Consider the following 13,762-nt stretch of genomic DNA (forward strand, 5'->3'; position numbering starts at 1 on the left):
AAGAAATGCCCTGGAAATTTTAGATTTTTAATTGGTCAGCTAGCAGCTAAGATCATTCATCCTAAATTGGGTTAAAGCTAACATATTAAAATTACAAAAGGAGCCTACAAACTTGTAGTAAATCTTAAAACCAAGGGTTCACACAAAACAAGGGGAGTCTGCCTTTAGCCGCCTGCAGTTGGAATCAGCTTCCAGAAGAGATCAGATGTGCTAAAACACCAGTCACATTTAAATCTAGACTCAAAACTCATCGGTTTAGCTGTGTATTTACTGAATGAGCACTGTGCAATGTCCGAACTGATTGCACTATATTTTTATTTAATGTGAAATCATTTTCTAACTGTTTTAAATTCATTTTAAATAAGTAATTTTTTTAACAATCTTAAAAGTTTTAAAATTGCTTGTTTTATTCTTGTTATTTATTTATTTTTCATTATTATTTTACTTTCTTTTATGCACTGTGAATAACCATTGTGTACGAAATGTGCTATATAAATAAACTTGCCTTGCCTTGCCTTACAAACGTTCTCTAATTGCAGGCTGAGCTGGATGCTGAATACAAAGAGTGAGCCTCAACACTTAAGGTAACTTCTATTGAGTTGAAGAGCAAGTTGTTTGATGTATCCTCATATAACAGGACACAGACATGACTTTCTCTTTTCTACATCCATTGTTGGTTATACACATACTTGAGCATGTTTGTGGCACACACCAGCAAGATTTCACAGAAGTTTGGGTGAGTGCAAACCACCTCCATCACTGTTTTCATTGTATATAAAATAATGTTGGCCTGCTTGTTTAACATGTTTATTTATTTATTTTTTGTTTACATGATGTCAGCATAAAAAGGAGCCCTTCTTGCTCTCCCAGTGTATGACGAGAACTATTCTTCCAGACATGAAATGTAAATATTAAGTGCATTAATAGATCTGAAATAGAGTGGGGGAATTACGAGGTCAGAACTAGGAAGTGTAATTCACTGCGGGTTCTTTTGAGATTTTCCTATGGGTTTTTGTTTTTATGCGGCTTTTCAATTTATGAATAAAATAAAGCCTGTGGTAAACATAACTTGATGAGACTACATTTGCTCTACATTGTAGACTGCACACACTCACAGCCTAAACCTCATCTAGATATACTTATTAAACATACATTTTCAAAAATAAACATAACTGCTTCAAAATGTGTATTTTGGGTATGGATGTGTGTAATTTACGTTGTACAACAAAACATAAAAGTATTGTCAAGTTATGTTTACCACAGGCTTTATTTTAATTGAAAAACCCCATATGAAAAATCTAAGGCGTTATAGTTCCCCCACTCTACTGGCAGTACGTGTAAATGTCTACTTTTAGTCTCTGAAGTTAAAGTTCTACCCTCTGTGCTTATTCCAGGAGGAACTGGACATCACTGACAAACACCTCTCCTGCTGATTTTGTTATCATGGACAACGAAACCACTACATGAATGAACCGTGAATTTTGTGAATGGGGTTACACCCCTAATATTTAAAATAAATTTATTTTTTAAATATTTTTTTTCTTTCAGTAATTTCAAATTCCTAAAAGTAATTTCAAATTAATGCTTATATAGCTTTTTGCATTTAAACTTTTCCCTGTAATATTATATTTTATTTCAGCATAATAAAAAAAAAAAAAAAAAATATTAAACTTAAAAATTAACAAATGTTTTTAGTTTTAATTTTTTATTTTAGTCAAGATAATGTTGTCATTTAATCAGCCTGACATTTTTTATCTGTTAAATAAACAGTTTAATTGAACCGTTTCGGCTGTGTTGTTTTTTTTTTTTTTCTGATAAAATTACCGCTATAAGTATAAGAGTATTTCTATCATCTGTAAACAAAACGATCATTATAACTCATATATTACCAAAATAATCAGAATCAAATAGAAATACAATGTGAAACTGAATCATGGTGCTCATGTAAGCGATGCATGTTAGATTGTGGTAGACATCCTTTCCACAATCCAGTTCTTCACACTGAAGGAAAAAAATAAGTTTAAAATGATCAAAACTAAATAAATTCTGAAGATTTCCTCCACAACCAGTCTGGAAAAAAAAAGTACAGATTCTGTGTGGGCACAGTTGTGTGTAACACAGCCCGTGCTGCCCAAAGTCGCCAATGACATCCAAATATAGCCAAAAAGAAGCCAAGCAAAAAAATCCTACACACACCACAAGTGTGCATGTGCAAATATGTTGACATGCGCGACAATTCGATAATGTAATCCCACTGGGAACCACAATTTGGTCACAGCTTTGATTCTGTCATCGTTCCCTCTCCTTCATTGCCCCTTTTCAAATGTTTTAATAAGACCACGCTTTAATGAGGGTATAGCGTAAGCCGAATCTCCACAGTCTGCTTGTGCCCTGCCGGCCGTTCAGTAGAAAGAGACAGATTGCACGTCATTGTCATAATAGGCCCCAGGGCTATTATTAGTACGCCTTGAGATGGGCCTCCAGATTTGGAATCGACTAAAAATACAAGAGAAAGTGTGAGACGGCGTCCAGCCGGAACTTGAAACATCCAGACACGCACAAACAGGCACACAATAATCCATAGCTGTCCTTCAGACTCACTCGAGACCATCAAGTCGTAATTAAAGAGTGTCTCCTGCTAACCACTCATTACCTTGTAATTTGCCCTTGTAGAGCATCAATTTAGTGCAGGACAGCAGGACGGCCCATTTCCTGTGCGCACCGGTATAGATCTGAAGACGTGTTAAGTGAGATGTCATTCACAGAAGACATCTCACACACTAAGACAAATGAGGCCTCGGAAAAATCAAAGTTCATGGCAAAACGATTGAATTAAAACCAAAAAAGCACGACTGTAATGACTGCCTAAACAAGAATTCCTCATCCCCCTCACGTCCTTGATGCTAGACGAGGACGACAGGAACAAGGATCGTGAGAGACTCTTCTAATCACTTTTATTTGACAGATCGACCGTCAAGCTTTTGTGTACTTCCTGTGTGGCGAAGTCAGTGTGCGTTTGCTTCGGTTTAAGCCTGCTTTTCCCGAAGGGAGTAACATTTTTCTCCCTAGTAGAATACAATGATCAGCTTCTAAATCCCCATCTTGCAGTCTTCGCTTTCCCTGAATTCAATTTCATACAGCACTGAGTTCTGGCAAATGATGTGAAGATCAGTCATTTAGTCACTGAGCCGGCGCGGGACATATTCGAGTAGGACTTTTTGCCATTAAAAGTACGACGCATTTGTAAGCAACAATTTCAACTTTCGTGCTGAACAAGAAATAAAAGTGTTGCACGGTTTGGTATTGACAAGGAGTTTCAAATTTAAGAAATGACTTTCAAGTTTGAAACCTTTTCGTGAGACTGTGGTCCATAGGAAATTGACTCAATGGTTCCAATTTGAATTAAGTTCTTTAATGGTTTCATTAACAAATCTTTCAGGGTGTGTAAGAAATAAACATAATGTGCTCATTATATGCATCTTTACTTCATCAGTCAGTGATTAGACTGATGTAAGACTCATGGTTGCATAATGTACGTGTATGAAAACCAGACTGTGCTGTATGTTTTTGATTGACTTTAATGAACCAGCTCATAATATTTATTCATTAAGGAATCAGAATACACTGGTTGCTATGTTTATTGTTTATTTGGATCCCCATTAATGTCCCATCCATGGTAGTGGCTATTCTTCCTGCTTCTAATAGGCTAAAATAAAGGCCCGGATACACCCCCGCGCTGCTGGAGGTGGGGCGTAGATTAATATAAACATGCCCTAAACACAATAATGATGAAATGATGAAGTGTAGGCAATTTAGATGTGAGAAGATCACCAATGGTCAGAATATTACAGACAAAAGATCAATGATTAGCAGCAGTCCAGTGTCATGTATCATGTTTGCAATACAAAAGAACCATGTCATTTGTTATTAGTCCTTTATGGGAAGTGTGAATGTCTCATAGTCTGAAAACTTTAGCAAGATGTGGAAAAAAAATATTGGTGTCAGTTTGTTTTTATTTATCAGTGTTCATTTATTTTATTAAACTGGATAAATTCTTACACCTTTTTATATTTTATGTGGAGTCATGATTTACCTTTTGATAAAAACTAAAGTTTATTATTGCATGGTCTTTTGAAATTTCATTTATTGTATACCCTTTAAATTCACTTATTGAAAGAAAAACAGCAGCAGCAGAATGGTGAAACATTTATTTGAAACATGTATTTGGTACTTACTACCTTATATCTTTACTCTTTCCTTTCATTCTTTTCACGGCTTTGGATAACTCTTTCTTCGTCGCTTCTTGCATAACTCCGGGTCAACAACACCAAGCTTCATTGCAATTTCTTTCTAGGAATTAAAAGCTTTCGCTGAATCGTTAAAGTCTGTCCACGTGCGATCGTACAGGTACGGATATATTTGTGCCAGTCAAGTTATTCGACACTCCAGTGTATTCATGTTGCTAGTCACTAGGAGATTTTGTTCTCCCGCCGCTTTACCGAAATCGCAGAACGAACTGATATGACGTAAATTTTGACGTAAACATATGTGTGATTATATTACTGGATGCTCGAAATTGAACGTGAGAATGCATGTTTTAAACAGCTTATTGTACAGGTAAGATAATCGCCGTTCTAATCTAATGCGCTACTGTACTATAATGCACACACACATAGGCTACAGACAGAAGCGCGTACATCATACAGCGCGGAAATCTGTTGTCAACACTGTTCTGTGATTTCTCAATAAAACAGCTCAGAAACTGAAAAGTTCAAACATATATTTTCTCAACTAAATCCCAAAGCTTCACTACTAGTAGAGAGACGCTGCCAGGTAGAATTAATTCACACATGCAATCGCTCTCATTAATGCATTCATATGAATGTAATTTTTACTGTGCTACTTTATCTGTATCTGGTTTAGAACGAGCAGGAATCTGTGAAAAATATAAAGACCCAAAGACAAAAGAACTGATAAAAATGAGCAGTTTTAGTATCAATAGCCATATGGGCGTCACTGTGTCATATGCCATAAGTGTGCACAAGGTGTTTGTCACAGCTCCAGACTTATTTGTTCATAATGACGTCATCAGTGACTAGTCAACTTTGATTAAACACAATAGATCAAAATGGATGTTTTGTTTTTCTGTATGAAATACCCTCTCAACATAGGAAGCAACTGTCTGTCTGCATCTCATGAGAGAGAAACGCTCTGGCCCAAGCACTCATCGCTAAAGAGATTAGCATAACTCCATGGTCTTCTTTGGAGACAACGGTCTCTAATCCCCCGCTGATCTGATTGGATTAACACACTAAGGCTGTCCCGACTCATAGGGACATGGCTGTGTGCTATCATGCCATGTGCGGCCACTGACACAGCTAACGTCCCGAGTTTCAGGTGCATCCCCTGACCCACTGAGCTTTATACGAGAGACCAACAAACACCTAAGGCTTTGAACTCCGCAAGCACCACAGCCAAATCAATGTGTAATAACCAAGAAACACACAAGCATACACATGTGCGAGCCTGCCTTTTATTATCTTTTTCCTGAGGGCAGTAAACAAATCCAAATGTGACAAGATCATAAGAAAGAGGCATTTGAATTGTTTTAAAGCTTATGATGAACTTTTTTTTTATTAGTGTTCAGACTGAGATCCATTAACAAAATCAGATTTCAATCCTATTTTAAATCTGTTCAGATCCAAATATGAGCCAGTGTTAAGTATATTATTATTATTATTTCTTATTATTATGGACATTTAAAATATATTTTTAATATATTTAATTTATATTTTGTGTTTTTAACTTCACATTTTTTTATTTAATTGTTTTTGTCTCTTATTTTTTTTTTTTTTTAGTAATGCTTATTTAATAGTTTTAGTTATTTTAGTACTACTTTAATTTGGAAAATGTTGAGAGGATTTTTTTTTTTACACGCTCTGGGTATTTTATACGTTTTATTCATTATATTTATTTATTAGTCTTAGTTAACTATAACTATAACCCTGACTTAAGCAACCCTACAGATTCTGGAGATACTGGAGAAATTACATCCAATTTACCTCGAACATCACATAATTCAACATTTGGTTCTTAAAAATAATAAGTTTCAATGTGGACTTCAAAAGGCTACATGAGACCTCAAAAACAGGACTCCCAGAAGTGAGTTGAATGTGTGATATCTGTGTAAAATTTGAATAATATCAGCACTAAGGTCATTTCTTAAGATAAATCACCAAAAGGACGAGTGAGGTTGAAGAGAAAAGTCCTCCAATTACCTCTAAAGTGTGTCTGAGTGGCTCTCGCTGAACCGTGACCCATCACAGCCTGACAACATCTGATTCAATTTAGCGACGAACCGCTGCTACAGACCACTGCTCATCCAGTTTCATGCCTGCTACGGGAAATACATGCCTTCAAGGGGTCCAGACTTCTGCATTAAACCCACATGCCAGGGAGCCACTGTTTATATAGTTTCCCCTAGAGTGCAGGCATCATTTACTTAACAAGCAATACAAAAGAAGAATGTTAGAACTGAGCAGTTTTACATTAAAAGAGACACTTCAGTCACGCTCGCAAAGAAGGACAGGGAGAGACAGGGAGAGAGAAGCTATAAACTGAGTGCTACACAAAGAAAGAGGAGTAGATACAATGAGGGAGGCAATGAGCACAACGAGAAAATAAGAACGGGGGAAAGTCTGAGAGAATCTGGCCCTCATTTGTCTCTGCGGACAGGTAGTTAGCGGCTTACCGCTGGCCTGTTCCCTCACAGGCTGCTGTCCTGTCTCACAGTAAATCACATCCTGCAGCCAGAACCAGTGTTATTACCGGTCTGTGCACCTTCTTCAAGATTACACCAGTGCGGCAGAGGATTTGTCCATTGAGAGTCTACTTCTAACTTCTGATCCCATGGTTTCCTGACTCCTTGTTGCAATTGCTCATTGTTTTAATTGTTGGCTGGTTGTGATTAGCAGTTAGCACCTACTGGTAGTTGAAAATTAAACTTTGTCATCACAATAACAAATCAGATTGTAAAATATGTTAACATAGAATAAAGTTAAATTGGAATAATATTTCACAATATCACTACTTTTACTGCATTTTTGATCAAATAAATGCAGACTTGGAAAGCATAAAGGCTTATTTTAAAGACATTAAAAATCTTTATATATTATTTTCAAAATACAATTAAAAGATTTAATGATTACTTCAAAATTATATAAATAAAAAAAAAATCTTAAAGATTTTCAGGCTTAACTAAAAAGATGAAAACCTTTGAAAAGGAGTTGAAAATGGCATCAGAAACCACAATAAAATCATCAATAATTGCAAAATACATAAAATGTGATTGTATTGAACAGACTGGTTTATTCTTGTTGTTTAAATACAATAAAATCAAATCTAACTATGAATTCAATATCCTATTAACATAAATGATCCAACATTTTACACCCCTAAAGATGTTCCTATGCAAAATGCTTACATTTCAGATGCTGTTATGTTGTTGATAATGCACTTGTCATTATTAAAAACACACATGAACTAGGCCTACATCTTACATATAATACCTACATTGGCCATTAAGAACTGGGACTGCAAACAGACATACAGCTTTCTCCACATATCACAGTTTAATACACAAAGGATTTTATTTATACAATACTTCCTTGAATGAAGCAATTTTGATGGCAATTTGTCAGTGAAAGTCTTCCAGAAACAGCAATTCGTCTGAATTTATCCTAAAACGTCACAAGCACAATGAATAAAGCAACCCATGCTGCACACAAGTTTCATTATAGCTGTGGTAGAAAAGCAGGCTGTAGATCTGCTGTACTGATTATCAGCATTTATGTCCAGAACAAATCCTCTTATAAACATTCGAGCTACAAAGAGAACTTACCTAGACATAATATCCCTGAACTGTTCCCAGTGGATCCCGAGACCCAAATTTAGCACAAAAGCAGCTCTGTCTAAATCTATGTCACCATCCCGGCTGATCCAGATCTATGACAGTCAGCATTTCCTCACATCTCCACTTTGACCAGCACATCAGACGAGGTGTGGTGCTACTTAACTAACACACAGACTAATAAATAACATTACCACAACAATCTAATTATCTGATAACGGTAAGGTTTATGGTTGCCATCACAGACTTTTAACTGCAGTTTCCTGCGTAATCGTTAAGATAAGCAACTCTCATGACATGCAGATGAAGTAAACAGTCTGGCGCCAGGAGCTACAGACAGATTGGACTTAAAGCTGTCAATAGTTATTTGCTCAGGTGAAAACTACACGGTGTGTGGGTGATGGGTTATGCAGAAGAGTCTTCTTCAAAACGCTCAATATTAAAATGGCATTGTTCACAGATTGTGCTGTTAACATGATTGCTACCCAAATAAGTTTGACTTGTTGATCATTATTCATCCTTGGAACTACAATAAAATGAGTGAAGAAAGTAAATGAAATGAATCGAAGCACGAACTGAATGTCATAGAGGCTGACAGATGGGTTCTTTTGACTTGGACAACAATCCAAAAGAACTGTAGAAACAACCCTGGCATCAACTTTGCATTGTGGTGGAAGGTTTTCTCAAGCCACCCCGCTTACTGTACAGATTTCTTTACAAACACGCTGGGAAATCTGCTGAGTTTGCGTATATCTTTTCAAGGCTGTCTGGATCTGTTTTGCTTACTAACTTGTACGTGCATATCCTTTACACACAAAGAAACAGTCACGAATGCATCTCAAATGAGTCACCGTGAAGCTAAACCCTTTGGCCTCTCATTAGGACAACTCCTCTCCATGCAACTGCATGCTGCAACATTAATTTATCAGTGCACAGACCCCATCCTAACTATCAGTTACAACATCTTCCTCAAGTGGAACTAACCTTATTCTATTTCTGGTTGAGAGTCAAATTGCTTTCCTTCTCTCAACGGCATATATACACACATACACCAATGTGTGTGTCATTGAGACGTTACCCAGGGGAAGAGCAGATAATGAGCCCTTACTGTGGAGTTTATGATAATCTTAACAGGCTACTGCCCACAACATAAAACCCATTAGAGCATGAGGTTCAACTACTTCTGGCAGAATCAATATAGTCAGTCAACTAGACTGGAAATAGATATCTCAAACAAATATATAGACTGAAAATATCAAAATACGATTTCAGTGAACTCAAGTGAACTCATGTACAGGCAATGAAAATAAATTAAATTGTTAAGGTTTAATATATATATATATATATATATATATATATATATATATATATATATATATATATATATATATATATATAAATTTAATCCTTGGTAACAAGAAAAATAATTCAGTATTTATACTTTTAAACTGATGTAACATTTCTGACTGATACTAATGTTATGGCTGAGAAACAACTAATTTAAGTCATATTCAAATTCTACACTATTTTATGTAAATAAGTAACAAAAATAACATTTAAAAGTTAAAACTAATCTTTATTGAAATACTGCTAGGCATCATAGCATTATCGTACAGTATGAAAATGTATGAACTCTTTATAAAAATGATGTTAAGATTAACTTTAAATCAGCAGATGATGGCTAAGGTAGTCTGCATAAAAAAAATAAACTGAAATATTTATGCACAATTAAATATTCAATATATTTAAACCATTAATGATAAAAAATAATAATAATAATAATAACAAATATAGCCCAATGTGGTACTTATATATTGTAAATGCCATATTGGCCACTATATTAACATATTAAATCTCAGTGAATTGTATAGTGTAAACCACTTTGCAGTGACTGAACACATGGCAACTGCATCTTGAAAACACGTCACCAGCAGGGGAGTGTGAACGGCGCTCTGCTTGTTTAAGTGTGAATGAGGCTGTTGGTGTAGGGCTGCTGAGATCAGCCAGTGACAACTGATGGCTCTCCTGGTAGTGCGAGTCACTTAGGCCTGTGCGTCAAGGCATGTGTGATGCACTCAGCCAGCGGGGTACCCATTAGGCTAGTTGGACGGCTTTTAAACTCTCTTTCTCAGTGATTGGACATAACCATCCATGATATTCCCAATTATCATCAACCAAGCCTACAGCTGACAAAACGTGGCCATGTAACAGTTGCATTGTGTGTGGATCTAGAAGGTTTTTACTGAGAACTTCATCATCATCATGAATTAGCAGGTTGTCAGTTATGAGGTTAATTGGCCATTTGCTAAAAGTACAATGGAATGCACTGGCATTTCACAAAGTTCCCCGGCAGAGTCAAAAAACTCCCTAGAAAACCACCTGGGAAAGTGAAAGGTAAGGCAAGTTCTAGGATGTCTTTTCCATGCACTTAGTAACACTGAAATATGAGTCACTATGTCCATTATCATATTTAGGGCCAGTGATTTTCAAACGAACAGAGAAGTCTTGAAAGAAGTCTTTAAGTTGTCCAGAGCAGCAAGATATCAGCATGTTATTTCAGCTCTCCCTGCGGGTCTGCTTAAACACACCCCGTTGAGCGTCTGACTAGTTATCTGGTCACACAGCTGGAGAGCTTCCTTGTGTATAAACTGAAACTGCTTTGGTTTTCTAGTCACTCTGAAATAAACACGAACGAGCCATTTAATTTGTGGTCAACTCAGAGAAAATGGCATGCAGCGTAGAAATAGGGGTGATAACATGGTGGTTAAAGCTCCAAGCTATAAACTGAAACGTTGTAGGTTCAAGTCACACAAGGGGTTGACTCATCCTTTGCATAAAAAAATAATAATAATAATTATCGGTTGCACTTTATTTTACACTACGTGTACTTACATGTACTTATATTAATACACTAAGTACACTATAAGAAATTTCTGGTAATACAAGGTAACTACATGGGGTAGGGTTAGGTTTAGGGGTAGGTTCAGGGTTAGTACCTAGTTATTATTACATAGTTATTGTAATTACTATAATAGTATGTACATGAGGAACAGGACAGTAAAATAAAGTGCTATCAAAATGTCTATCAGAAAGTTACTACACTCAAATGTGGTGTCACAGTTAAAAAAATAAATAAATAAATGAGAGTAAGACTGAAAGGTCCAAATATTACATTGCAGCAGCAACTATGACATCATAGAAATTATGGTTCCCATGTGTCTTGTCATATTTTAAGGATGGATTCACACCTGAAGCGATGGAGCGATGAACTATTAACACTGTGCCATTCAGTAAGACAATTTCTGTCAGGTCAAATTCAAGGGATTAAAGTAAAAGAATCCATACAATGATACTATTCCATAAATAATAATTTAAAACAAATCTGTCATAACATCTTCCGCTCTCCAGGAAGTGAAAATGTCAGATGAGTAGCACAGTATTATAAAGTCAGTCCTATTACCATGATTTCTTGCAGTAAACAACAGATTATTGAAAGATGGAAATGTCTTTAAAAAATGGCAAAATTAGCTATACAGCTGTCAACTATCAAGCTCTTCAATACAGGAAAATCGTGGAATTTGACTTTTCCAGCCTAACTTCAGTTCTACTTAAGGAATCCCTATCCAGCCCAGAAACAGTAACGTTAAATGAAAAAAAAAAAGATACTGTTTAAACGAATCTGTTCTTTTGTGAAACTGACACTGTATCTTTACTGAGTAAGCAAAAACGGTTTTTAAACGAGAACAAGTGTAGGAAGTATGTGGTTTACGCACAATTAAAATTCGCTGAGGCGACTGTACACAGAAAAATAGTTTAAAACCGTGATATTATCAATACAAGCAACGCCAATCCCAATATCTGAGCCTGTTATAAATTTCCCTCACTAACTTAAGCCGAAGCCTCTCAGGGACATTTAAACTCCTCGCGACACTGACTGTTTTGAAAACCTTGCTAACGTTACTTCCAGCACTTGCAAGGTCAAACACACAAACTCACCTCGTTTTTTTCGACTTGCTTTCTTTCTTGTTGAGAACTCCCGGGACGCAGTTGGTGAGCTCGGTCCAGTCCGCGTGCAAGCCGCAACTCCAGCCGGTGGAGAACCGAGAGAACAGCCAGGTCTCCTTTCGGTTCGGACGGTAGCAAGTACACTTCTTCTGGCCCGGTCTACAATCACACGGAAGCTCCAGTCGAACATTTTGGACTAGATGCCTTCCGAAGGTAGTCCCGCCGGTCTTTTGGATGTGGAGAAACACAATCACGTCTTCTCCCTTGATTTCGAAATCTATGTTGCGCTCGAGCTCTTTAATAGGGAAGTAGTACTTTTTCACATAGTGCGGATCTGGAGTGGGGAAAATGGTCATGTCCTCTTCGCCGAGAAGGTACCCCTGCGGGGAGCCGAAGTTTATCACCCCTGGCGCCACGTACTGGTACAAAATCAACATGAAGAAGACCGATCCGACGACGATCAACAGAAATTTACTGGTCCTTTCAACCATGTTCCTTTCCGTATCGTTCATTTGTTATCATTCCTCAGACAACAACAGTCCACGGTGCGTCTGTGGCGGCTTGCACCCTTCTCGTTTCTTCGTAGGCAGATCATTATAGGTCCACTTAAGAGTTCAGTGTGTTTGGATACATCACATCCACATTTTGGTTGGTCCTACCTGTCAAAAATCCAGCTCGAATCCGTTCACGGGACCCTTACAGGAGATGAAGGCAGAGCAGTCCTCCAACCTCGAGCTGTCGAGTCTTCAGTGAAGCCACCCGTCAGAAAATACCTCCCTTGTCTCGCATAATTATTCTACAGAGCGACACCCACTTTCCCCCACACGCACAAATCAAGCTCACACTCGTAACTATGAAGAAAATGCTTTGGTTGGAGTTCTCGCTTGCCGTGTTCTTTGGAGAAGCGTTTGGCCGTAGACTTATAGTGACAGACAGTGCATATTCAGCTAGCTTTTGATGCCGAATATCCTAAATATACAGGTGCTTTCTTAATAAAAAATATATAAAAAGTTTATTTTATATATAAAGACCCATTTATATAGTTTAAAAATATATAGCCCACTGCGTTTACAGAATTAATTTCGTTTTTTATTTTTATTCGTATTTTTATTTCGTCATTAAAACGATACATACTATCTGTGAAATAATTTGATTATATTAAGGTGTATAAAAAATATTTGTATACACATTATGATCTATATATTTGTTATTGAATATATATATATATATATATATATATATATATATATATATGTGTGTGTGTGTGTGTGTGTGTGTGTGTGTGTGTGTGTGTGTGTGTGTGTGTGTGTGTTTGGTGGAAGTGCAAAAGTTACTTAAATAAAATAAGCAGTTCGCTTCATGCCAGTGCAGGTTGCACAAAATAGTGTACGATAACCAAAAGATCAAACCTGTAGTAAGTGGAAAGATTTAAGTTAGTTCCGTGAGTGCACACATGCCGATAGGGGGCGATATAGAAGAGTGAGAGGCCTACCAATAGTATGTTGTAAAATTTCTCCATATGAATACAGTCAAACACATATGTATATGGTATAGATATCCTATATATAAACACGTACACACACACAATAAAGCTCTAACATCTTGTGTTCTTATATCTTATAGTTCCAGCATTTAAGCTTTATTTTCAAAGTACATCTAAAAGCAGAGGCTGTAGTGATTGATGGACATGAGTGATTTGTGACACAGTAAGGCTTTTTAGCCACTGAGGCTTTGAAATTTAAGCCTAAGTGCAAGTAAAGCAAGATATTTAGGTCTTAAATGTTCCACTTCACAACCTGCTATCAAGACAATAAGGCTTAGATGTAAGCTTATTTCATGTTACATGTG

At 36.7% G+C, this 13,762-nt stretch overlaps 1 protein-coding gene across 1 annotated transcript in view; it reads right to left on the reverse strand.

Moving 5' to 3' along the window:
* Positions 1 to 12,722, reverse strand: part of LOC113042493 (heparan-sulfate 6-O-sulfotransferase 1-B) — a 47,611-nt gene extending 34,889 nt beyond the window's left edge. Inside the window, exon 1 of the mRNA XM_026201385.1 lies at positions 11,906 to 12,722. Within this exon, the coding sequence (XP_026057170.1) occupies positions 11,906 to 12,426 (521 nt within the window). The 5' untranslated portion in view covers positions 12,427 to 12,722. The remainder of the gene's footprint in view (positions 1 to 11,905) is intronic.
* Between the last annotated feature and the right edge of the window lie 1,040 nt (positions 12,723 to 13,762).

This window comes from Carassius auratus, chromosome 24 (assembly GCF_003368295.1).
Source record: "Carassius auratus strain Wakin chromosome 24, ASM336829v1, whole genome shotgun sequence".
Classification (NCBI taxonomy): domain Eukaryota; kingdom Metazoa; phylum Chordata; class Actinopteri; order Cypriniformes; family Cyprinidae; genus Carassius; species Carassius auratus.